Here is a 26,496-nt window from a genome sequence, read left to right as displayed (position 1 = left end):
AGAAAGGGCAGAGTGGTTTCAGCAGGAAGTGAAGAAATAAACTTGTCCCAAAACTGCCCTTAAATACGAGTCACTCAGTAGTATCTTCCAAAAAAAAAAAAGAGAATTTGATAAATTGTTCAGATATGAAGAAACTATTTCCTCTGGCAGGAGGTAATCAGAGGACACAGATTTAAGGTAAGAACCAGAGGGAGATAAGGTGAAATATTTTTTTTTTACAGGGAGTTGTTATGATCTGGACTGCACATCCCGAAAGGGATGTGGAAGCAGAGTTGCTAAAAGCTTGCACAGAGGAAATTGGATAAACGCTAAAAAAAGAAACATTTGCAGGCTATGGGGGGGAAAAAAAAACAAGGGAGTGGGGCTGATTGGATGACTCCTTCAAAGAGCCAGCACAGACACGATGGGCTGAATAACCCCTTTCCATGCCATATCATTCTCCAATCAACCTATATTTCTATTGGAAAGCAGAATATTGTGTCAATGTCTTACTAATTAGATTGTTATGGTTTAATGGTAATTACATTGTTAAACAGGTTATGGGTATTTGTACATCTATAAATGGGGATACCTGGGACACTAGATAGTTGGAATAGAGTTGCCTATGAAATAAGTCAATGAACTCACTCCAGCAAAGAAAGCAGCTATGTCTTTGTTTTAACTTCACCAACTGGCATGGATCTGCTTAACATATTACAGATGCTGGAAATCTCAAAGAAAAACAGAAAGTACTGGAAACACTCAGCAGGTTATAGCAGTATCTGTGGAAAGAGAAACAGAGTTAATAATATTTCTGGTTTGATGAAAGAACCAGTTCTGATGACAGGTTATTGACCTGAAACGTTAACTCTATTTCTCTCTCCACAGATGCTGCCATAACCTGCTACGTATTTCCAGTATTTTCTGCTCTTGTTTTAACAGTTCTAATGGTGTGGCTATCTTTCAGATTTTGCTGACATACACATTCAAAACCAAGTGATGTGACACATCAAGAAAGTGCATGCTATCCAAAAGAATACCCTGAGCAAAGTGTTCAACAATAAATGGTGGAGTAATGCTAATCACAGAGTCATATAAGTCCAGATAGTGGTCCTGTGTGTAGCTCAGAGCTCTCTACATGCTGCTTACTGTAAGGTCACCACATGGCCTGAATGTGTTACTACCCACACTAGTTCTTGCCTTTACAGTGGGATTTTACAGCACTGAGACCCAAACAGTCACAAAGCTGCTTTTGCATGGATGTGGCTCCCAGCCAGCTTGTCCTATGGGCAAGTCGTGTGGTTGGTGGCAGCACCAGATGTGGCACACCTGTAACCGTCCAACCACTGACTGGGTCTTACCCGGACAGTGCTTGGGAGGAGGGTCTGTTATTGACCTTTCCTGCTTAACCTTCTGACTGATCCCAGCAAAGACTGCCCGGGACACCAGTAAGCGGTAGCATCAGCCCAGCAACACAGGACAAGCTTATGTCAGGGGTAGTGGGCGCTCCTCAAGGTTAGTGGTGGTGCAGAGGACGTCAGTGGCGTACTGCACTATAATGCATGCATCCAGGTGAAGGCCCACAACACAGGGCATCAACAAGGCCAAAACAGCAAAAAGAAAAGAGAGAAAGCAAGAAAGAGAGAATGTGAACATGAGAGAAGGAGAAAGTGAGATGGGGTAAGAGAAGGTGAGATGAGACGTCAGAAAGGGAGAGAGAGAGAGGGAAAGTAAGAAGAAGAGAGAAAGAAAAGTGAGAGAGAGAGAAAGCAAGTGAGAAAAGGAAAAAAGATAGGCTAGAAAGAGTGGGTTAGAAAGTAAGAACTTGTGTTTATAGCATCTTTCATGACTTCAGGAGGTCCCTAGAGCACTTTACAGCCAATTGAGTACTTTTGAAGTGTGTCACTGTTGTAATGTAGGAAACATTACAACATCAATCATAAAACAGCGTGTAATAGTTGAGCTAAACAGGGAGAAGTGATCAGTGACTTTAGGCTTTAAAAGACTGTGAACTACGGAAGGAGGAACTGGCTGGGGGAGGAACGGGATTTTCCGGCCCAGCCATGGTGGGACCCGCCGTGGGGGGAAGCAGCGGGCCGGCCAAAAGTCCATTTACTTTCAGCGGGACCGGGAGATCCTGACAGCAGGTGGGCCCAGAAAGCCTTGGCCTTGGGGACAGGATGAACTTCGCAGGCTTGAAGTTCGAGAAGAATAAAATTCAAGACCAAGCTTTTGGAAGCAGTCCATGAGCAAATGCAGCAAGACCTGGACAATATCCAGGCTTGGGCTGACAAGTGGCAAGTAACATTTGCGCCACACAAGTGCCAGGCAATGACCATCTCCAACAAGAGAGAATCTAACCATTGCCCCTTGATGTTCAATGGCATTACCATCACTGAAACCCCGCTATCAATATCCTGGGAGTTACCATTCACCAGAAACTGAACTGGACTAGCCATATAAATACTGTGACTACAAGAATAACAGGTCAGAGGGTAGGAATCCTGTGGTGAGTAACTCACCTCCTGACTCCCCAAAGCCTGCCCGCCATCTACAGGCGCAAGTCAGGAATGTGATGGAATACTCTCCGCTTGCCTGGATGAGTGCAGCTCCCACAACACTCAAGAAGCTTGACACCATCTAGAACAAAACAGCCCACTTGATTGGCACCCCTTCCATAAACATTCACTTCCTCCACCACTGACGCACAGTAGCAGCGTGTGTACCACCTACACGATGCACTGCAGAAACTCACCAAGGTTCCTTAGACAGAACCTTCCAAATGCACAACCACTGTCACCTAGAAGGACAAGGGTAGCAGACACATGGGAATACCACAGCTGGAAGTCCCCCTCCAAGCCATTTACCAAACTGGCTTGGAAATATATCGCCGTTCCTTCACTGTCGCTGGGTCAAAATTCTGGAACTCCCTCCCTAACAGCACTGTGGGTGTACCTACACCACATGGGCTATGGCAGTTTAAGAAGGCAGCCTACCACCACCTTCTCAAGGGCAAATAGGGATGGGCAATAAATGCTGGCCTAGCCAGCAACACTCACATCCCATGAATGAATTTTTAAAAAAAGTAACAGCTGAGGAATTTCACGCAGAATCTTTAGGCATTGATAAGCTAGTAGCCAATGAACCCAATCCCAATGCATCAAATGCAACAGAGTCTGGCCACACTGGGGATGGGGGCGGGGTGGATCCGATTGCCTTTGATCCATCAGACCCTTGCAGACCATTACCGTCCAGTTAAGGGTGACTTGCGTTACATTCTCAATTCTTCCCACCAACATTAATTGGTTAAATTGTTTCAGATAATTATTTTTCCCAGTTTGATCTTTGTTCCTTGATAAGGGAACCATGCACCAACTAATTCCGTTCACTGAACCATCATTTAGTCATAAAGGTCTCAGGGCTGGCTGCAAAGATAAAGCCTGTCAACAATGTATAAACCATCTAAAACCCGTAAGGGAGCATATATTAAAGTATCGGGAGAAAACTTGTACTAAGTCTACTTTCTCTGAAACATGCGTACCGTAAACTAAGTCTATCAACTGAAAAAGATCACATAGCGTTCACAACATCACCTTTGCTGTCATTTTTTAAGTCAGTACCCCCATAGTGCATTAATATTTGTTTAATTTACCAAATTAACAATCCAGCCTGTCTTTTTCCAGATGTGCCTTGCAGCTGGCATTCTGTGCAGAGCTGGCAGCCTCTGCTGTGCTGAGAGGCTTGTCATCAACTCTTTTTTTGCAACAAACTTGAAGCATCAATGGTGACCACCACTAACCCCCGCCCTCACCCGCTCAATGCTGTTGAATTAGCCCTGCTGTAGTGTGGCACTCTACAGGGTGGAGTTGGTGCCTGGGCTACAGATTTTGAATGTTTGTTATATTGAAGGTTTACACGATAATTTATAATCAATGAAGGAGCAACTTTTGTGAACCAGCTTGATCTCATTCCACTCTTTTGCCTGGCATTTGCAAGCTGGCGAAAATTTCATTCCCAAGGTTCTCAGCCGTGGTTCAGTTGGCTGTGCCTCTGATTCTAAAAGGCTGTGGGTTCAAGTTCCAGAACACAAAAGTCAAAGCTGACACCCCAGTGCAGTATTGAGGCAGTGCTACACTGTTGGAGATGTCATCTTTCAGATGAGACCTTAAAACCAAATCTGCCCTTTCAGGTGGATGCAAAAGATCCCCTGGCCCCTATTTTGAGGCCAAGCAGTGCAGCTCTCTCTGGAGTCCTGGCCAATATTTATTCCTCAAACAACACCCATGAAAACAAATTACCTGGTCATCCATCACATTGTTGGCTGTGAGAGCTTGCTGTGCACAAATTGGCTGCTGTGTTTCCTACATGACAAGAGTAACCACAATTCAGAAATCCTTCATTGGCTATAAGGTATTGGGATGTCCTGAGGTGCTGAAAGGTGCTATATAAATGGAAGACTTTTTTTCACAAGTTGATGAGACTTGTATTTTTCCTCCTCTCCACTGTTTTATAGTATTTCTGCACTGTCATCTGAGGAAGGAATATAACTCATGTGCGCAATTCGATGAATTGATCAAATGATTTGCTGGAAAGGCAGGCTCACTCACAATGACTTGTCTCAAAAATTGAATGAACCTCTGTAACACACGAGGCCGTGCAATCTCTCTCACTCCCTGATCTGTAAATCATAGACGATTTGGGTTGAAGAAGCACCACACATTTTATTTATGATCCTTGCTCATAGTTTATCTCTTTTGGAAAGGATAAAAGAATGATGAGTGTTAGTGAGTTAGGGTTTTGCTGCCTCTCTGCAGGGTTTCTAAAGCATTGTGCTCAAATGAATTTATTATTCAAACTAATATTTGCATGAAGTGACGGAGGTCATACCACAGGGGGTCAGAGATTCAGGTTCTGCATTGTGAAAGGATTTATAATTGGCTCAAAACTGTTTGCTTTTGAGCTTTCATAAGAAATCTTTTTTAGGCTGGCACTGTCGAGCATTGAACGTACTTTGTAGGTCAGAGCTTGAGAATATTGATTGGAATATGTGGGTACATTTCAATGCTCTGGTGGGTAAAGACTATCAGATCAAAAGGACCCAATGTCTCATTTTTGGTCTGTGCTGATCGCAGTTGGGGCTTCTACATATGGCTTTGGTGACGGTGTCAGGAACCTAGCAAAGTTTTTAAAAAATTCATTCATGGGATGCAAGTGTCACTGGCTGGGTCAGCATTTATTGTCCATCCCTAATTGCCCTTGAGAAGGTGGTGGTGAGCTGCCCTCTTGAACCACTGCAGTTCATGTGGTGTAAGTACACGCACAGTGTGTTAGGGAGGGAGTCCCAGGATTTTGACCCTGCCTCAGGGAAAGAATGGCGAAATATTTCCAAGTCAGGATGGGGAGCGACTTGGAGGGGAACCTCCAGGTGGTAGTGGTCCCATGTGTCTGCTGTCCTTGTCCTTCTAGATAGTAGTGGTCATGGGTTTGGAAGGTGGTGTCTAAGGACAGTGAGTTCCTGTAGTGCATCTTGTAGATGGGTACACGGTGCTGCTACTGTTGGTGGTGGAGGGAGTGAATGTTTGTGGATGTGGCGCCAATCAAGTGGGCTGCTTTGTCCTGGATGGTGCCAAGCTTCTTGAGTGTTGTGGGAGCTGCACTCATCCAGGCAAGTGGAGAGTGTTCCATCACAGTCCTGGCTGGTGACTAGTAGATGGTGGACAGGTTTTGGGGAGTCAGGAGGTGAGTTATATGCCACAGGATTCCTACCCTCTGAGATTTTGTGGGATCAGTCATTAGCCGGTGACTCTACCTACAAGAATCGCCCATGTGTGTGAACAATGGGTGACTCCGCATGTTAACCTTCACAGGTTGTCCCAAGCAATGTGTCAATGCCTGTGGCGGGTCCTCAGGCGTGTCTTAAAATGTGTCTTAAAGACTTGCATTTATATAGCACCCTTTACAGCAATAGGATGCCCCAAAGTACTTGACAGCCAACAAAATAACTTTTGAAGCATTGTCACTATGGCAATGTGGGCTATGCGGCTGCCAATTTGCGCACAGCAAACTCCTTCAAACAGCAATGTGAACATGACCAGAGAAGCTGTTCTTAGCGATGCTGGCCAAGGGAAAAAAATTGTTCGCCAAGGATTCTCCTGCTCTCCTTCAAAACTGGCGGTTGTGGGATCTTTTACATCTACCTCAGAGGGAAGATAGCATCTTAGTTTAATATTTCATCCAAATCATGACAGCTCTGAGCACGCTTCCCTCCCTCAGTACTGCACTGGAGTGTCTTGGCCTAGATTATGTGCTCAAATCTCTGGAACGGGAATTGAAGTGACAGCGGTCTCTTGACAATACTTGCAGGGGAAACACAAACTTGTGTCAATACTTGTCAGGGGCCCTCATGAATGCGGTAGCATTTCCAGGCGTCTCCATGAAGTGTGCCAAGAAGTGCAGAGTGTCCCACAGAGTAAAAGTTGAAAACCACTGCAATAGGTTTTCTTAAAAACTCTCACAACCAATTTAAAAAAAAAGAAACCCATACTCTCATTTTAATATCACAATATGTTTTAGCTTAGTGCTTGCCTCAAAGCCTAACAGCTGATCATCAACATATGCATTGAAAATATATTAGACCCCTTCTGCTAAACTGGTTGCTTATAGACATGCCAGACCTGAGCAAAAACACTGGAAGATTCAATTGTCGGTCTGCGGTGATCGGTTTTGATTGGTAGGTGAGGGGTATCTCGTTGACCTCTGTGTCCCAGGGATCTTAGGGGTAGGGAGCAGGGATTTTTCTTTATTTAAAAAGCCTGGCTCCTAGAGGGTGGAAATGCAGATGTGAACCACAGTCTCAGATTCCACGTAATGGGGTAGCAGCACAGTCCTGGCACCATGGCACCGGGCTGACAGCCAGTCACAGGCTGGCACACCTGCAGCCTACCGAGCTCCCCTCCTCAGACTTGTCGACTTAGTCACTGGTAGCAGTGGCTAGGATGCTGAGCGCTTACAGAAAGGCTGATGGATCTCCTAACACCATCGTTTCCTGGGGGGGTTATTTTTTTGGTACTGGCTGCAAATACGTTGGAGCACAAAGCCTGTCCATCATCTACAAGGCACAAGTCAGGAATGTGATGGAATATTCCCCACTTGCCTGGATGAGTGCTAAATTGGTTGCTTATGGACATGCCAGACCTGAGCAAAAACACTTGGAGGGGAACTTCCCACAACACTCAAAAAGCTCGACACCATTCAGGACAAAACAACCCGCTTGATTGGCACCCCATCCACAAACGTTCACTCCCTCCACCCCCAATGCACAGGAGCAGCAGTGTGTGTACCATCTACAAAATGCACTGCAGGACTTCGCCAAGGCTCCTTAGACAACACCTTCCAAACCCACTAGGGCAAGGGCAGCAGACAGATGAGAACACCATCATCTGCAAGTTCTCTCCCAAGTCACTCACTATCCTGACTTGAAAATATATTGGCTGTCCCTTCACTGTCGCTGGGTCAAAATCCTGGAACCCCCTCCCTAACAGCGCGGCGGGTGTACCTACACCACATGGACTGCAGCAGCTGAAGAAGGCAGCTCACCCACCACCTTCTCAAGGGCAAATAGGGATGGGCAATAAATGCTGGGCCCAGCCAGCGACACCCCACATTCCAAAAATAAATAGTAATAAAAAAGAAACTGTTTGAATGATTTGCATGGGAAGGCCAAGCATATTGTGGGGGGGGTGGCAGCGGGGAGGGTAGGGTGTGTGGTGGGCACGAATGAAGCGATGATGCATGGCCGCTATCAGATGGGAGATTTCCACTAAATCCCTAGTGTCTATGTGGCCCTGGGTGTCTGGAGCAGCTGCTCAAATATCCCAGCCACATTAAGGGGTCTTCTGCCTGAGTTAAAATAAAAACTGGGAGTCCTAGTGAGCTCTTGCGTGGTCTTGTCGTCTGGACGCATAAGTGATCCTCGTGCCGCTCTGTTGGGCCCATGTCTCCATGTGGGGTGAAGCGGGTGAGCTCACCTTTGTCGCAGCACCTCACCTGACCTCTACGACTAGCAAGGGATTGAGGGAGGGAGGGGGCGGGGTGCGGGGAGAGAAGGGTGGGGCAGGGGGTGGGGGTGGGGCTGGGGTGGGGGCACACGTGAAATGCGGGAAGAGTGGCTTTGTACTTTACAAAATGGGATTAAAGATGACAGCCGTGGGATCCACCTAGACTGGCGCCAAGCTGCATTCAGACACGTATTCTAAAATTAATTCCTTAATGTTTAACTGCAATAAAAAGTGCTTTGTGCCAAAATCTAAAAAAGATGAAACAGATCCTGTTGTTTGACAGACATTGATGTATTGCAGGGGAGAGCTGGCAAAACTCCACTGGACTCCATAAGCGCAGTGCTGTGCTGGCACGGGCTAGTGGTGTATACATTTGAATCACTCAGGGTGTTGGGAGTCCTTTTTAAAAAAAAAAATAATTTTACCATCCAAATTAAAGAACTGAAGTGAAAAATCACTCAGAACTGTCACATTTTTCAAATCAAATTGCCATAAATTTCCCAGGAGCTGAGCGATGTTGCATTTTGATTACACAAGTGGCTAAAATACATTTAATGCTAATGTTTGCTTTATTGAATTAGTCCGCTTTCCATTAATTGCATGTGTCCATTAACATGCACTTTTTTCTGCAGCTAAATCTTGCATAATTACCTCGTTCGTGAGTGTAAACTTTTTGTTTTTTTGGGGGGGGGGGTTGATTTTTTAAAAAGAGCAAAATTGCGCTGCTGGGATTTGGAAGAAGGGTCACTTGGGAAAAGCAGAGCAACCAAGAATCTCCCCCATAAAGGTCTTGATGTCAAAAAGGTAGATGGTAAATACATCCGCCTCCCCCTTTTCCCCCCATCCCTTCCCCACTGCTTCAGCTGCTAAGGGAGCCATATACTCAGTCTTAAAGGCCTGGAAAGTCTCAGGTCAATCCTTGGTCTGCATTGAGGCCCTTGACGGTCACTACCAGTTGAATTCTGTGCCCCTGGAATAAAGTGAGGGTGGGGGCACTGTTCCTGCTCCTGACTGCTCCACCATTGCTGGGTGTGCCTTCTGCTGCCTGAGCCCTCGGCTCCAGAATTCCTTCCCTAAATATCTCCAGGTCTCTTTACGCTCCTTTAAGGTGTCGCTTAAATCCCCCGCCTATGACGAACCTGCCCTAATGGCTGGAATTTTCCGGCCCCTCCTGATAGCGGGAACTTCTGGTCCTGCCAAAGCCAACGAGCATTTGAATGGCGCGCGGGTACCGCCGTGAGGGCCGGAAAATCCCGGCCAATATCCCCTTGTGTGGCTCAGTGCCAGGTTTTGTTTCGACATGGCGCTCCATCTCATGACCTTTTCCCACATTGAAGATGCTAAGAAAGGGCAATTAGCCGTGTTATGTACTGAATCCTGCTGGGCGGTCTAGGCTGCCCAGGATGCCAGGCCATTACAGGCCAAATTGACTGCAAGCCCTGAACCACCAAGTGACGTTCAGGAAGCAAGTGTGAGGGAGCTAGTCAGAGAATCTGTTTCTCTTGCCACAGCTTTCACGAGGAGGCGTCTAGAAATAAAAAGGGAGAAAACCCATCCCAAGCTCTTTGCATTTTCAAACGTTCAATATATTGCAAAATCGTTGGCAGCACACTGAGACAGGAAAAATTCTGAATAATTAACAGCTCCAATTGGCCAAACGTTCCTTTTTTTACACCTCGAAAAGACTATCTGACTTCATTTAGCAAAAATCCATAGGTCATTTACTTCTCTAACTTACAATCCTGTTGGACCTGGATATGATGATGTACTTGAATGTATATGGCACCTTTCATGATCTTAGGGCACCTCAAAGCGCTTTACAGTCAAGGGTGAAAGCTTTTCCAAGTGTAGTCACTGTTGTAAAGGAGGAAAATGAGGCAGCCAGTTTGCGCACAGCAAACCCCCACAGACTGCTATGAAATACTGACCAGATAATATACTTTAACGATGTTGGTTGAGGGATAAATATTTGCCAAGGCACCAGGGGTAATGCCTCTGCTCTGATTTGAGACAGTGCCATGGGATTTATCACATCCAGCCAAGAAGGCAGACAAGGCCTTGGTTTAACTTCTCGTCTGAAAGACAGCTCCCCCAACAGTGCAGCACCGCCTCGGCACTGCACTGGGAGTATCAGCCTGGGTTTTGTGCTCAAGTCTCTGGAGTGGGACTTGAATCTATGACCTTATGGCTTCAGGGGTGAAAGCATGACCCACCGCGTCATAAGACTGGCACTTGGACCAGTTAATTGGCAAAATTTGAATATTAGACTAAGTGATGCACTGTACCTCTGTGTCATGATTTTGAAGGCATCTGGGAGGTAGCATTGCACATTTTCCATCTGGAACAGGTCAGCGTCACAGATCCTGTCATCCGTCCGACCATAGTTGGCGCTCTCGATCACGATGACATCACTTCCTGGGCAGCGGAGGTCAATGGGGTAGCCCTCACAGGACAGTTCCCTCCTCACCAGCCCAAAGGGCAAGGCAGCTCGGCTGAAACCTGGAAAACACAACGGAGATTTTGTTTGTGATGAGAGTCTGCTATTGGTCAATGGCAACATCAGTAACCTAGCAACAGCAAAAGAGAAACCCTCAATTCTCATTGATGATCCTGGCTCATCAAAGCCAAGGGCTGGGGGCATGGTGGGGTGCATTAGGGAAGGACAGTTGGGTGGGGGGGGGAGACAAATGAAAAAAAAAGCCAGCGTACCTGCTCCCATATATTGCCCAACGTCACAGGAATAGGAAGAATTGGCCATTCAGCCCCTCAAAACTGTTCTGCCCTCCTGGAAAATGCATGTATACACATGTGCAATTTGAGACCAACCATCGTATAGACTTATACGTGAAGGAATTGTCACTTGCCTCTGATATTGGAAGGGGTTGCTCCTGCTGAGTTTGTAATTCAAAGCGTTCAGGGAAATGGAGCAGGAGGGTGGGTGGAATAGTCATGTAGCACTTGGACACAAGGTGAATCTACCACCAAGAAGTTTTAGGCTTGACTAACGGCATGGAGCTCTTCATAAAAGAAACTAACAATGGGAATAGTTGGATGCCCTTTGCATGCATTTTCAGAAAAGCATTCAATAAAATTCCACGGCAAAATGGAATGAAAGAAGGATGTGACCATGATTACAGAGATATGGCTTGAGGCTAGAAACCTAAGGGTGGAGTACCTGAAATTTCTTGGTCCAAAAAGATGTGGTGAAGGACAGTCAACAGGAGTCCGTGTGGGACTGCAGTGGGTCAAGACAGTGGCTCACCGCTACCTTCTCAAGGGCAATTAGAGATGGGCAATAGATGCTGGCCTTGCCAGCGACACCCACATCCATGATATAACATTTAAAAACCCACCACATCTCCCCATTCCCAGGGACCTTCTCTTGCTTATGCACCACATACGTACAATCAAAGGGATAAACTTAACTTTTGGCCACAGTATAAAAACGGGTGGTAATCAGATCAGCTGCCTGTTCTGCACCCCACCCAATTCTCCTTTTCATTAAAGAACTGAAAGAACTTCGCTGCCAAGAGAGAGACATGTTGCTGAAATTTTTCATCTTATACTCAAGAGGACAAATGCAAGAGTGTCAAATTTTAAATGATCGGAACAATTTATGCTACTGTTCTCCAGTAGTATCAATTGTGATCATTTGAAATTTGTCATTCTTGCATTTGTCCTGATGAGTGCAAGATGAAAAGCTTCAGCAACATGTCTCTCTTTTCAGCAATATTCAAGCTCCTTCCTACCAAGTGACTGAAGGAACGACAGATATTGGGGGGTTGTGAACAGGACATGTGCGGACAAGCTGGATAAATAGACAGCTGAAGAATGCATTTTGCAGTCGAATTGGCTTTGGAAAAAAAGTTAGCCAAAGAGAACGCAACTTAAATGAGAAGGCTTTGAAGGACATCATGGGAACGGGACCTGCCAATAAACTGGTCATTAAAGGTAGCAGACCAAGTAAAACGCAGCCTGATACTTAGAGCCAATATTTTAGCTTGTAGATGGCCTTAGTTTGGCCTCAGTTGGAATATGCGAATTATGTTTGGGCTTCACATTATAGCAAGGACAGAAAAGCAGTGGAGAAGGTGAAGTATAAACTCCCTTGGGTGCTACCGGAGATAAGGAGTAATGGTTAGGATGAAAGGCTTAAGAAGTTTTCTCTTCCTCTGTGCAAATCGAGAAGGTTGCAGCGTGATCTGATGGAGCTCTTCAGAGCATCAAGGGTTGCAGTAATCTAAAGTGTGACAGATCCTTCATAAAAACAGTACGTACCGGTAAACCTCAGCAGGTCAGGCAGCAGAGAAACAGAGTTAATGTTTCAGGTTGATGAACTTTCATCAGTTTGGTCACTGGCCTGAAACACTGTCACTCTGTTTCTCTCCCCAGGTGCTGGCAGACTGGACCTGCTGAGTGTATCCAGCATTTTCTGTAGTTCATTTCAGATTTCCAGCATCTGCGGTATTTGGCTTTTTCATTAGTGACATATCCTTTCCACTGGTGGCTCGGAGGACAGAAATTTAAGGTGATAACCAAAAGAAATAAATGGGAGGTCAGCTCTTGAACTTATTTAAAATAAGAACATTGTGAACATGAGAAGGTTTCAGGAGTGATTTTAGCCCAAATGGCTAGTTTTAGCAAGGCTTCCCCATTTTCATACTCCATTCCCTTTGAAATAAAGGCCAACATTCCATTTGCCTTCCCTATCACCTGCCGAACTTGGATGTCAGCTTTTTGGGATTTGTGCATGAGGACCTGCAAATCCCTCTGTGCTGCAACTTTCTGCAGTCTTTTTCCACTTAAATAACATTCAGTTCCTCTATTCTTCCTGTCAAAGTGCATAACCTCACATTTTCCCACATTGTATTCCACCAGTCAAGTTTTTGCCCACTCACTTAACCTGCCTATATCCCTCTGTAGACTCCTTGTGTCAACCTCACCTTCTACCATGAAGATTGCTGCAAAGTATTTATTCCACTCTTCTGCCATTTCCTGAACAAGGCCTTTCGGCCCTTCTGATCTTACCCTCCTAATATACTGACCCTGTTCTCATACCCTTGATCAAGGAGGGTCCTGTGTAGGGAGGCCAGTGTGTGTGGTGATATGTAATGGACCTGAGTTTCTTGCGTAAAAACTACTGTAGCCAACTACTGTCGCCATTTCTAAAAAGTCTCCCAAATTGTGCAGGCTATGTTTGTTTTGGTTGTGATGAAGTCCACTCCCTTCCCCAGCAGCTTGGATTCACGTCCAGATTTAATTTCAGTTCTCACTTCACTTTACTTAGTCTCTGATGGTTGGAAATTGAAAGCAGATTTGAACCAGACTGGTCGTACTGATACACTGCGCTGTACGACATCCAACAGAGACTGACATGACCACAATTTCCTACAGTGGAAATGTTCAGCCGTAGCCGAGCCTTTGCAGCCTCTTCCAGGTGTCTTGCTGATTTGGAATCAGTTTCCCTATGCCGCTGTGAGGGTCTTAGAAAAGGCTTTCACATTAACAGCAAGATCAAGCATTTAGGGAAAGAAAGGACGTGAATGTAAAACTTTTCAGGATGCCCCAAAGCGCTTTACAGCCAGTTAAGTATTATTTGAAGTGCAGTCACTGTTGTAATGTAGGAAACCACAAGGCCTGAATTTCACGCTTGGCGTGTGTGCCAAGTCAGTGGGCCCAGGAGCGGATGTGAAATGCCCTTCTGCCAGCGATCGGACTCCCAAAGCAATTTCATGCTGGCTGGCTAGTTAACGGCGAACCAATGTGAAAGGCATGCTGAGAAAGCCTCAGCGCTGCCCGAGGGGGGGTGGTGGGAAGATGGCAGGCGCCAACAACAGTGAGGGTGCAGGTGAGCTCCCGCGAGCTTGCTAAAGGCAGACAGCTGCGGCGGAGCTGTAAACCTGGACAGGCCAAATGAAAAGAAAAAAAAATGCACCAAAAACTGTGTCTCTGCAACACATTCAAGTGCCTGACAGCAGAGCTCAAAAATACATCAGCCCCCAGATATCTTTTTTTTATTATATTTCACCCCGGATATTTCATCCTGCCCTTGGATGAGGTTTCGTTAAAAACAGGCTGCCTGCCTGCTCATGTGATGAGCATGAAATTGCACGGGCAACAGAAAATTGTGGACAATAGGGCTTCTAATGGCTTCAATTGGCCCTTTAATTGTCGGCAGGCAAGCCTCTTGATTCTGCGCACGCCTGCCGAACTCATTATTGCTCGCATGTTTGATGACACCGGGATGTACGCCCGACGCCATTTTGTGCAATTTCACTTGCGTTCGGGTCAGGCGTGCCCAACACCCAATCAATATAAAATTCTGGCCCACAGCCAATTTGCACACAGCAAGCTCCCACAAATAGCAATGCGATAACGAGCAGATTAGCTGTTTGACGAAGTTGGCTGAGAGATTAAAAATTGTCCAGAACGTCAGAGGAACAGCTCTCTTGCTCTCCTTTGACATATTTTTTGTGGGATCTCGTGTCCATCTGAGAGGGTTTAACACTTCATCCGAAAGACAGCGCCTCCAGCAATGTGGGACTCCTTCTGTATTGTACTGGAAGCGTCAGCCTAGATTTTGTGCTCAAGTTGCTGAAATGGAACTCGAGCTCACCTCTCAGAGGTGCGAGTGCCACCCACCGGGCTACCGTATAGGGAAACATGTGAGATGCTTCACAAGGCGCGAGAAAAAAATAGCAAGCCGATGGATAAAATTGAGAGCTTGAACAAGGGTTTGATCAAAAAGGTGAGCTTAAAGGAGGAAAGGAGGCTGGAAGGCAAAGGAGCTTAAGGAGGGAATTCATAAATAGGTGAAGTGTCAGCTGCAATAAGGTGTCGAAAGGGGTGATCAGAAAATGACCAGAGGTCCAAGAGCAGACTGTGGGCCGGAGGCTGGAAGAGCTTAAGCTTATAGACATAGGGATATGCGAAGTCATGGAGCAGATTAAATACAGGGACGGAAAATTGAAACAGAAGGTGCTGGGGAATTAGCTGCCAACGTGGGTCAGTAAGGCTGGAGGTGTTTGACCCATTCCAGACCTGGAAGGGTCTGGAATGGGAATCAGGCCGCAGAGAGTTGGACAAGTTGATGCTTCTGGAGGTTCCAGGAGAGCAACAAAGTAATCTTGTCTGGAGGTGACAATGGCATAGACAAGGTGTTCCGTGGCAGACGGGTCAAAGAAGGGGTGGAAGCAGAAGGTGTTACAGAGGCGCTGGGAAATAGGAGGTTAGGTGCAGTTGGAAGTTTGGCTCAGTGTTACCAAGGCTGGAAACAGTTTACTTCCATCTGAGACATTGAACCGGGGGTGGTGGGGGGCGGGTGTTGGCTGTGGGGTGGTGGACTCTGTGACAAGGCCACAGGGAGTTGAAGGTTGTGACCTTTCCAATGTTTGACTGGGGGAATCTATGGATCATCCCAGGTTAGACGATGGTCAAGCAGACTGGTAGCGCAGAGGCAGTAAGGGAGTTGCAAGGGGCGGTGAGAGAATTAAGTGGAGCTGACCCCATCTCCGCGGGTAATGTCCAAACAGCAGCACACAGATGAGGGAAAAAAAAAAGAGGCGTCCAAGGTTGGATCCTTGTGGGACGCCAGGGATGTTGGGGTGAGAAGAGAAACTGTAGCTACAATTAGATAGGTAAGAAAATATCCAAGGCAGGAGACGTTCAAACAGTTGGAAAGCACAGGAGAAGGCCGAGAGGAGATCCGTCTGATGTGCTGAAGGCTGCAAAGTGACCTCGGAGGGAACCCATGAGGCTTCGGAACACCTGTAATGCATCGCTACTGACAGAGGCTCAGGGATTTCACTGACAACGACACATAACTTGGGGAAGCTTCACCCCGATAACATTGGACCCAACTTTGACCTGGCTGAGAAATTGGCTGAGGAGCAGGAGACAAGAGAGTAGGGATAATGGGCAGGAAGTGACCAGCCATGTCCCACAAGGATCTGCGTTGGTGTCTCACAATTCACCACTGTGCAGATGATGCTGCACTAGTCACCCACACAGGAGCTCTGCTGTCTCTCCCACGTCTGTAACTTGTTCTCCCTGACTACAAACGTCAAGAAAACCATTGTCTTGGGGCAAGGTGTTGCACCTCTGCCCCTGATTGCATTAAATAACTAGAAGTGGTTAGCAAGTTCTGCTTGGGTCACTGGTGACAATCTGTCCCCTGATACAGAACTTAATACACGTATAGGGAAAGCAGCTGCCACCTTTGGCCAGCTCACGAAATGCGCATGGAATATCAAGCTTACCCTTAGCCCCCTGTGTTCTCAGTACCTCGCTGCAAGGCTGTGAAGCATGGACGACAACTTACAGCTATTGAAAAAGGAAGCCCAGCAATTTCCATCTTCACTGCCTGCAGTGCGTTATGACGACACCCTGACAGAACAAAATCACCAACGTGGCAGTCCTTTCAAAGGCCGAGCTCCCAGATTTGTTAGCACTCATCAACCAGAGGCGGTTTCATTGGCTCAGACGCGTCTGCAGGATGGAAGACGGTCACACACACCCTGTGTATATATGGTGAGGTAGCCAGGGCCAGGCTCCGCTTCGAGGATGCGCGCAAGCGTGACATGAAGGCGCTTGACATCGTTTATCCCACCTGGGAGTCACTTGCTGATCACGGGGGAAAATGGCGACACCTCCCGTGGGCTGGCACGCACCCCCACGATGACCAGTGGCTTGGCAACAGACGCCAACACAGAAAACAACAACCCACAACAACACTCGGTAGCTCCATGCGGGGCTGCTATGGCAAAAAAACTGCCTTTCACAGGTTGACCTCCTGAGCCATCAGCGAAGGTGCAGATGAAGACACCCCATCAGAAATGGATTGTAGTTGGAAGGATGTTGACATGGACGATGGGATAGAAAGCCACATATCCAAAGGCAGAGGGCATTATAAGCAGGGTTGACGGATGCTTAAATTGACAAAAAGGGGGGAATTTTCTCCCCCGTCGGGCAGGCCGGTCAGGAGCGGGCAGGGTGCTGATCGCCGCCGGCTGCCATTTTACGCGGGCGGGCTTGCGCGTGAAAGAGCGCAAAAACCTCCCTGAGGCACGGAGCTGCCTCGGGGAGATTAAGTTCAAAAGTTTCAATACTCAAAATAAAAAATGGTGGAAAAAAGGGACATTTACACAGGTCCCATGTGACAGCGTCACACGAGCTGGGGCATGTTTAACAGATATTTATCAATTTAATAAAACCTTCGTGAAACCTCATCCCGCCCGTGGATGGGGTTTCACGAGAAATGCGAAGGCCGCCTGGGCTCTTCGACTGCCCCTCGGCCAACCTTAAAGCTGGACGGGCAGCCCTGTCAAATTGCTGAATTGGTTTATTAATGGCCTTAACAGACCTTTGACATTTCAGCCGGCGGGCGGGCAGCTGATTCCAGTGCGCGTCCGCTGAACGAGAGATCAGAGTGACGCGCGGTGACATCGGCACGCCCGCCGGTCATTTCACGCATCGGCGTGCAGGGCCCACTCCCGCACAGAAAATCCTGGCCAAAGAGATGATGATAGACTATCGAAAGGGCGACAAATGGATTTGAATTTAGGCAAATGTGAGGGCGTCCACTTTGGACCTATAAACAATGGAAGAGGGTACTTTCTGAACGATAAGTAATTAGAAACAGTGGGAGTTCAAAGAGATTTAGGAGTCCGTTGAGCATAGGTTGTTAAAACGTCATGGGCATGTACAGAAAAGAATCAGAAAGGCCAATGGAACTCTAGAGGAATAGAATATGAGGGGATAGAAGTCCCTGCTTTAGGTGTACAAAGCCCCTTGTACAGCACAAGATCTGGAATACTGTGAGCAGTTTTGGGCTCCACACCTGAGATAGGATATTTCGGCCTTGGAGGGAGCACAGCATAGATTTATCAGATGGATAAATGGACTCCAAGGGTTAAACTAGAAGGAATGATTAAACAGAACTATGGTTGTATTCCCTAGAAGTTGGATGGCTAAGGAGTGATTTGATCGAAGTTTGCAAGATATTAAGGGAAACAGATAGAGTAGATTAGGAAAAACTAATTCCGCTGGTTTGGGAGTCTAGGACTAGGGGGCATTGTCAAAAAATTGGAGCCAGACCTTTCAGAAATGAAATTAGGAAATACTTCCGACACGTGAAGGCTGGTGAAGTTTGGAACTCTCTTCTGCAAACTGCAACTGATGCCGGAGCGACTGTTAACTTTGAAACTGAGGTTGATAGGTTTTTGTTAGCCAAAGGCCGGGGGCAAAAGACGGCTGCGTGGAGATGGGCCGCAGATCAGCCACGATCTGATTGAATGGCCCGGCGCAGGCTCAAGCAGCTAAGTGGCCCTCCCTCCTCTTGTTCCTATGTCCTTCTTGTTTTTCAGGAGGCAGTTATTCAGCCTCTTTCCTATTGATCCTCCTCTGGCCCCAGGTGATGAGGGGGAGCAGTACTCATAGCTTAAGATACTCTGTTTGATCCTTCGCAGAATTACAGGCAGGCATTTGCGGAGGCCTGGGAGTAATTTACCTGCTTCCCTTTTGGAAAAAAGCATTTACAAATTTGCTTTATAATTTACAGCTGCAATGTAAACAAGGCTTTAGGGCTCCACCAAACAATTATTTTGCTAATTGAATGTCGAATTGAATTTTAGGATACATTAAACTTCCATGTAAATGTTACAACTTGTTAGTTAAGAGTGCCAACAGCATCTTGCAGGGTTACATGCCGGAACTGTGCTGAATGAGCCTCGTCTTTGGCAGTGCCTTGGTTAACCCATTCTGCTTTTAAACCAAAGCTGAGAATTCTCCTGAAGGCTTAGCGAGTAACCGAGTCACACATATTGTCCAGTTCCCTCTCTCTGCTGAGCTACTATCCAGTAATCTTTCTGCAAGCGCGTAATGAAAGCTGGGTGAAGACAAGATCTGACCTGGTTGTAGTACATCTGCAGACGAATAGCTTTTCTGACACTCGCTATTGCAACTCACACCATGGAACAATATTTTATTTTATTCTTTCTTGGATGTGGACGTCACTGATAAGGCCAGCATTAGTTTCCCATCCCTAATTGCCCTTGAACTGAATGGTTTGCTCGGCCACTTCAGAGGGCAGTTAAGAATCAACTACATTGCTGTGGGTCTGGAGTCACATGTAGACCAGACCAGGTAAATATGGCAGATATCCTCCCCTAAAGGACACTAGTGAACCAGATGGGTTTTTACAACAATCGATGATAGTTTCATGGTCACCATTACTGACAAACCAGGTTATTTTTGGTTAACTGAATTGGAATTCCACCAGCTACTGTGGTGAACCCATGTCCCCAGAGCATTCTCCTAAACCTCTGGATTACTAGCCCAGTGACATCACCACTGCACCACCATCACCCCCTTAACCCCACAGGTATTTTTTTTCCTCCAAGTCTTTATCCACTTCATTGACAGGTGCTTGGCTCAGGTCCTTAAAGAGGCTTGGACAGAATTGTACCTCAGCGAGAAATTGTCACGCTCAGGACATAACGTGGGGGGGGTGGGGGGGGGGGGCAAGAGAAAGCAGGCAGAATAAAAGATAAAGCACAAACAGAATACAACAGAATTCCAACAAGTTTGGAGTATACAAATCAGGTTGCTGCAGATGACTTGTAATTTGCTTGCACTGGTTAGTGCAATGAACAGTCGACACCTCACTAATTACACTTTGTACCAATTAAAAATGTTCAATCAATTCCCACTATCTGAGCTCTTTGTGGGGGAAACCATCCAGGTAAAGTAGGCTATTACGTTAAAGGGGGTGATGTGTTGACAAGGATCCCAACAAACTGCACTGTGGACCAACTCATTCACTTATAACCACCTTTGATCTTCTGGATGAAGGGACTTGCCTAGTCCACGTTTATTGCTCAAGCAAAATCAACAAAAACGAAGGTTATTTGGTCATTTATACCACTGAACTTTGAAGGACCTTGGTGTGTGTAAATTGGCCGTCCTGTTTCCCCTAGTCTAGAATTAGGGGTCACTGTTTAAAAATAAGGGAAGAATTCCACCCCTCCCCCACCCGTTTGGGGGGGGGGGCGGGGAATGATCAGGAGTGGGTGTGCCTCCAATTGGGGAGGCGCGCCGCCATTTTAGGTGGGTGGGCCAATTAAGGCCCGCCCAGCGTGATGTCTGCCAGGAAGCGCTATGTGCTCACTGTGCCAGCAGGGGGGGTGGAATTCCCAAAGCCAGCAGCGTGCTCTTTCGCACATGGGCAGGAGAGAGCACACTCACACCCCTTCCCCCCACCCCGAGGCTAAGTGCTGCCTCAGGGAGATCGACGCCAAATTCAAAAACGGTCAATGCACAAAAATAAAATTTCCCTGACATGTCCCCTCGTGTGACACTGTCACATGAGCTGGGACACGTCCATCACTTTTATTCAACCTTTTATTAAATTTTTTAAAAACCCCTCATGAAATCTCATCTCGCCCGTGGATGAGGTTTTCATGCTTTTACTGAAGCCCGCCAGGGTTCCCGGTCTGCCCGCTAACCTTAAGGTTGGACGGGCGGGTCCGTTAACTCGTTGAATTAAGTTTTTAAATGGCCTCAATTGGCTGTTGACAGGCCGGCGGGTGCAGAGCTGATTCGGCTGCGTCTCCGCCGACCTGAAAATTGAAATGACGCGTGGTGATGTTGGGGGTTCTGCCCGACTTAATCCCGTGTCATTTTATGCACTGGCAAGCAGGGCCCCCCACAACCACCCCCCCAACCCTCAATATCCTGGCCAAGGAGTCACCCGTTTAAAACAGAGATGAGTTGGCACTTTTTCATTCAGAGGGTCGTGAGGCTTTGGAACTCTCTTCCTGAAAAGGTGGTGGAAGCAGAGCCTTTGGATATTTTAAAGGCAGAGGTGGAGAGATTCTTTGTTAGGCAAGGGGTTGATGAGGGGGGTAGGTGGGATGCAGATTTCAGGTTACCATCAGATCAGCCATGATCTTATGAAATGGCACAGCAGACTCAGACTGAATGGCCTACTCTTGCTCCTTGTTTGTATGCTCGTATACCATAACAGTGACTGAAGTCTTTCATTGACTTGAGCACAAAAAGTCAAGGCTGACCCTTCGGTGCAGTACTGAGGAGGTGTTGCACTGTCAGAGGTGCCATCTTTTGGATGAGACCAAGGCCCCATCTTATTTGCTCAGGTGGATGTAAGAGTGGCCACAGCACTATTTCGAAGAAGAGCCAGGTGAGTTATCCCTGATGCCTTGGCCAAAGTTTATCCCTCAATCAAAATCACAAAAACAGATTATTTGGTCATTTTCACACATTGTTTGTTGTGCGCAAATTGGCTGCCACATTTCCTACAACAGTGACTACATTTTAAAAGCACCCCATTGGCTGTAAGGTACTTTTAAGATGCCGACTGTAAAAGGTGCTAAATAAATACAAATCTTTATTTCTTTTCATTATTGGCTGTAAAGCATTTTGGGACACCCTGTGGCTGTGACTGGTGCTGCAGAAATGCATATTAATTCTTTCTGTCAGCCTAGAAGGTTCGAGGTCTGAGTCCCATTCCATGCCGAATTGGCTAATCCCAGTGGGAGGGAGAGTTGGGAATGGGCTCCATGCTGTCAAGTGGAAATAGCTGCATCAATAGCTGTTAGAAGCTCTGGACTATTGCGTGTTTGTGTGTGTGTGTGTGTCTCTCTCTCTCTCTCTCCCTCTGATCAATAGAATATGCTTCTTACCAAACCACATCTAAAAGGCCCACACACAGCAAGATGAATGAAATTCCAGTGTGTCAATGGGCAATCTTGTGTTAATAGCTTTTTGACACGTTCCTGAGATCCTTCGGTTTAAGAAGTTGAAAAAAGACAAAAAAAAACAGCTTTGCCTGCGACTTAAAGTCATTTTGTCGGTGGTGCTCTGACAATCGGCCAGAGGAGCTGGTGGGAGGTCAGGACAGCAAAACAACAACAACAAAAAATCAATATGGGATGCAGCTCTTTGATTACAAATACTGACAAACACTGGCACCTGAGGGACAAAAGTTAACTCTTTCACTCAGTTTCCTTCCCCTGAAAAAAGCTTTCAGAAAAGACTGCGCCGGCCAGGAGGTTGATGGGTTATGTGACTCAATGCTAAAGGCCATCCAATTCCATTACAGCTCTGATCTAAAAGGCGATATGTATTGTGTGTGCTTTGCTTAATGTGTGCACCAAAGTCCACACAATGCTAAGAGAGGAAAGGGCCAAGGGAGACTAATAGAGTGGAGACTTGCCTCGGGTTTTGCCATTGTTCTCAAGCCTTCCTGCACTAAGTATGCAGCCGACAATGATTGTTGTCAGCACCAGTTTTTACTCTCAGATGAAGGTCCAATCATTTATATTTACAGCCCCTGTGCGCACTTAATGAATCTCTGTTCACAGTCTGGTGCTTTGCAAAAACAAAATAATACCTCATACATTGACTTGGTCAGTTAGTTTGGCAGTGCAGTTAGTTCATTTCCCTTTCATTGCCCTGGAGTTTCCAGGAATTAGAGAAAAAAAAAAACCTTTTTTTTGAACACTTTCATTTCTTTGTTGTAATGACACTGGAGATTGGAGAGAGAGAAAAAAAAATCTATCTGACTGGGCTGATTGGTTGGTTGGAGGTGGGGAGATAATATTCAACCTTCAAGAATACATCTAAGCGCACAGCTGGCAATGCACAAAGAAAATATGGCAGCCATTTTGCAGACCACAAATACCCAATAAATCTGTGGTAATGACTGAGCGGGGCAATATTGGCAGCGAATGTGCGGCTTTAATGACTGACCATGGGCGCTATTCCACCTTCCACTGCTTTTCCAGACTCAATCCATACTCATGGCGACAAACGCAATATGCCGTCGTGTTCACATCAGCTGGGATGAGGAGCTGAACTTTAGCATGTTGCTCCTGAAGGATACTTGGCGAAAGCTTGTGTTTTGCTCCAGAGGCCAAAAAAAATGTTATGTTCCAAAGGATTAATTGAGGAAAGGTGGACTTTGTTGGTTCTAGGAACGCAGACACGCTGTGCTGTCAACAGACTGCTACTGGAAATTGTGCTACAAGTCACACCAAGTTCTATTTACCGCTCCCCACAACCACACACCCCCCCCCACCCCACCCTACTCCACTACCCCTAGTGTTTACATGGAACACGGGGAGAAGATTTTACAGTAACTTTTCGCAGCATGGGGGTGGGGTGTCACTGGCTCGGCCAGCATTCATTGCCCATCCCTAATTGCCCTTCAGAAAGTGGTGGTGAGCTGCCTGTTTGAGAACTGAGTGGTTTGCTAGGGCACTTGAGAAGTCAGTGAAGAGTCAACCACATTGTTGCGTCAAATGTAGGCCAGACCAGGTAAGGACAGCAGATTTCCTTCCCTAAAGGACATTACTCCAACAGGTGGGTTTTTATGATAATCCATTAAGTGATACAGCCACCGTTACAGGTGCTAGCTTTTTATTCCAGGAGCTTTTAACTTAATTGAGTTGAAATTTCCCAGCAGCAATGGGTGGGATTTGAACTCATGTTCATTCAGAATCATTAGGTCAGACCTCTGGAATATTTGTCCAGTAACATTTCCAGTATGCTACTGCTCCCAGTGAGTTTATCATCACAGATTGATTAAGTATAATTACAGCGACTGGAAACCTGTCATGACTTGAGGAAGCCATTTTGCAACAAAGCAGAAGAAAAGCACGGGTAAATCTCTTTTCCTGGGAAGGCTTAAACATTTGCAGGGAGTGGGGGGGGGGGTTCACTGAAAATTAGTTGAGTTATGAGAGTCACTGCAAGCTGGCAGGTGCCTGCTGTGAAATTTAAGGGCTGATTTTAACTCCGTCACCCCCACCTCCCTCCCAACCCAGCCTGCCCCACTCCAATCTGTCCGCCCACCATTTTCCCAGAGCCTTTAAAAGAACGTCATGTGGGTGCCTTGATTAAACTGTGCAATTTGTGTTCTTTGTGGGACAGAGGATTGCAATCTTGCTGGCCCAAAAGGGCAGTGCGTGGCCAACCCGGTGGTTCTATAATGGAACATCGCTGAGTTTCAGGAACCATTTTCTTTCATCAAGGCCTCGCACCAAATGCCCCAGGTGATTATTTTTTTTTTTGGCAGGAGCCGGGAGGAGCAGGTGTCCATTAAAACAGGTTCACCCCCATCGCACCCATCCCAAGGATTTCCTCCATCACCTCTCCTCCCATCTTCCATAATAGGCACCGCATTTCGAATGAGATGTTAAACCAAGGCCCTCCCTGTCTGCCCTCGCTGGTGGACGTAAAAGATCTCATGGGGCTATTCAAACTACAGTCAGGGAACAGGGCATTCTCACTGGTGCCCTGGCCCTCAACCCAATATCACAGATTTTCTGGGCATCCTCCTGCTGCTTGTGGGAGCTTACTGTGCGCCAATTAGCTGCCATCTTTCCCACATTGCAAAAGTGACGGTACTTCAGAAGAATTTCAATGGCTGGAAAGCGCTTTAGAACATCTTGAGGTAGTGGAAAGCGCACTGAAAATGCAAGTTTTTCTCTCTTTCCAACTGTGAGCCAGCCCAGCCTGTGAATCCTCCCATTGTTGTTTGTGTAGAACATGCAAGCTGCAGCGCAGTGCCGGGCTGGTTCCTGAGCTCGCTGGTGTGTGCCACCAAGGCCTCTATGTTGTTTGGTTTGGGCCTTCTATTGGAAAGAACCCACTGGCAGTAGGCTCAACTCTTGTCCACTCACTGGCTTCCAGCAGCTAAAATCAGCCCAACAGTCTGTCCTCAATCCTCCAACTTACATAATCGTAAACATACAAAACTGTTGGTGGGACTCAATGCATTTGATGGGACATTCGGTGTTTAGATAGAATGTACAGTACACAAACAAACCATTTGGCCCAAATCATCCATGTCAGCGTTAATGCTCCACATAAGCCTCCTCCCAGCCCTTTTCCTCTAACCTCAATCATTCAATGCAATGGCAAGCACCACATTCTAACCGGTCTCTGGGTCAAGAATTTCCTCTGAATTCCCTATTGGGTTTATTAGTGATTCTCTTATATTTCTAGCCTCAAATTCTGGTCTCCACACAAATCAAAGTGTCACCTCTACATCTAAGCTGCCAAAGCCCTTCATGATTTGAAAGAGCTCTTTTGGGTCACCCCTCAGGCTTCTGTTTTCTGGAGAGAAGAGCCCCCAAGCTGTTCAGTATTTCCTGAAAGACATAACTTCTCAGTTCTAGTACGGTTCTGGTGATGGATGTTAAAGTAATGGGAAGGAGAATGCCAGGCGAGCATGATTAAATCCTCATCTGGTGCCACTGCCAACAGTGGCTGTAATGTCTTGCCCGCCCACATTCCAAGTCACTGTCATTCACCTTCTGTGAAGCTCTTGCTCGACTGACTGCTTCTTGTACACAGAACACAGCAGCGAGACGGTGGGAACATACACCCTTCATCCACCCCTGCGCTATTCTGAATTTTAGCAGGCCGGAAATCAATGGAAAAAGTGAAAAAAAGTCTGTCAAGCTATGTAACTCTATCAATAATTTACTTTCCTTTTTGTTCAAATGACTATCCTCTGCCTGCTCCGTACCTTTCATTTCTTTAAAATGAAATTGCACATTGATTTCTTGTTCTTGGTGACCCTCAGGAATAGAAGGAGAAAGGCCATTTATAGAGGGAGTGTGTGTGCTGGCCTCTTACTGTGGTGTTCATAATCCGTGACCTCTGACACAACATGCATTGTTTATGGCACTAACAGTAATGAAAATAAAAATTGCACCAATTTCCTGCGCAACATCTTGCTTTTTTTTTGCCTTTCTTGTCAGTCCTCTAAAAGGCTGTGTCAGGGAGAAGTTTTTGCTGTGCAACTAGCTCGTGGCACAGTCCACTCAAAAGAACTGAGTTCAAATGGGAGAAAGATCTGAGGTAAAAGCTGAAAGGTCGTCGGGGCAAAATTGGTCATAGCCTCCTCAAACAAGATTGCTGACTGTGGACAGATGGAGGTACTGTCTCACACGACTTCCTCCTCTTCGGTTAAGGAGGCTACCAAAAAGAGACTTCTTTTTAGACCATATGTGGGTTTCCTGATGTGGCGTATTACATTTCACTCAGGGAGTCTGAGTGGCATGCGCTTTTACTTGCATGTTTTAATCTGGAACTATGAACAGCAATGGTCAAGGCTCTAAGTTTCTTTCCATCACATGGCTGACCAGGAATCTCTCCTGCCCTTACTGTTTGCCATGTGTTGGACAATCAACCTGTTTGGCCACATTATGACACACCGCCTTCCATCATCAAGTCCAGAGCGGGACTGGAACCCAGGCCTATCTGATTTAGAGGTAGGGATGTTACCCACTGCACCACAAGACCTCCATGGATTTCCTGGACAGTGGCCCCATTGGGCCGCTCACCCATATTTACATCCAGGGACCGTAGAATCTTACAGCAGAGGTGGAGGCCATTTGGCCCATCACACCCTGTGCCAGCTCTTTGAACG

The 26,496-nt window shown here is 46.5% G+C and overlaps 1 protein-coding gene across 3 annotated transcripts in view; it reads right to left on the bottom strand.

Annotated features, from left to right (window-relative positions):
- The window catches only part of adgrl2a (adhesion G protein-coupled receptor L2a), a 639,330-nt gene that overhangs the window by 204,452 nt on the left and 408,382 nt on the right, over positions 1 to 26,496 (bottom strand). For all 3 annotated transcript variants that reach the window (XM_041208140.1, XM_041208142.1, XM_041208141.1), the window contains one exon: positions 10,322 to 10,535. In XM_041208140.1, the coding sequence (XP_041064074.1) occupies positions 10,322 to 10,535 (214 nt within the window). The remainder of the gene's footprint in view (positions 1 to 10,321; positions 10,536 to 26,496) is intronic.

The sequence above is a fragment of the Carcharodon carcharias genome, chromosome 16, assembly GCF_017639515.1.
Source record: "Carcharodon carcharias isolate sCarCar2 chromosome 16, sCarCar2.pri, whole genome shotgun sequence".
Taxonomy (NCBI): Eukaryota; Metazoa; Chordata; class Chondrichthyes; order Lamniformes; family Lamnidae; genus Carcharodon; species Carcharodon carcharias.
This window is presented reverse-complemented; position numbering and strand designations above follow the sequence as displayed.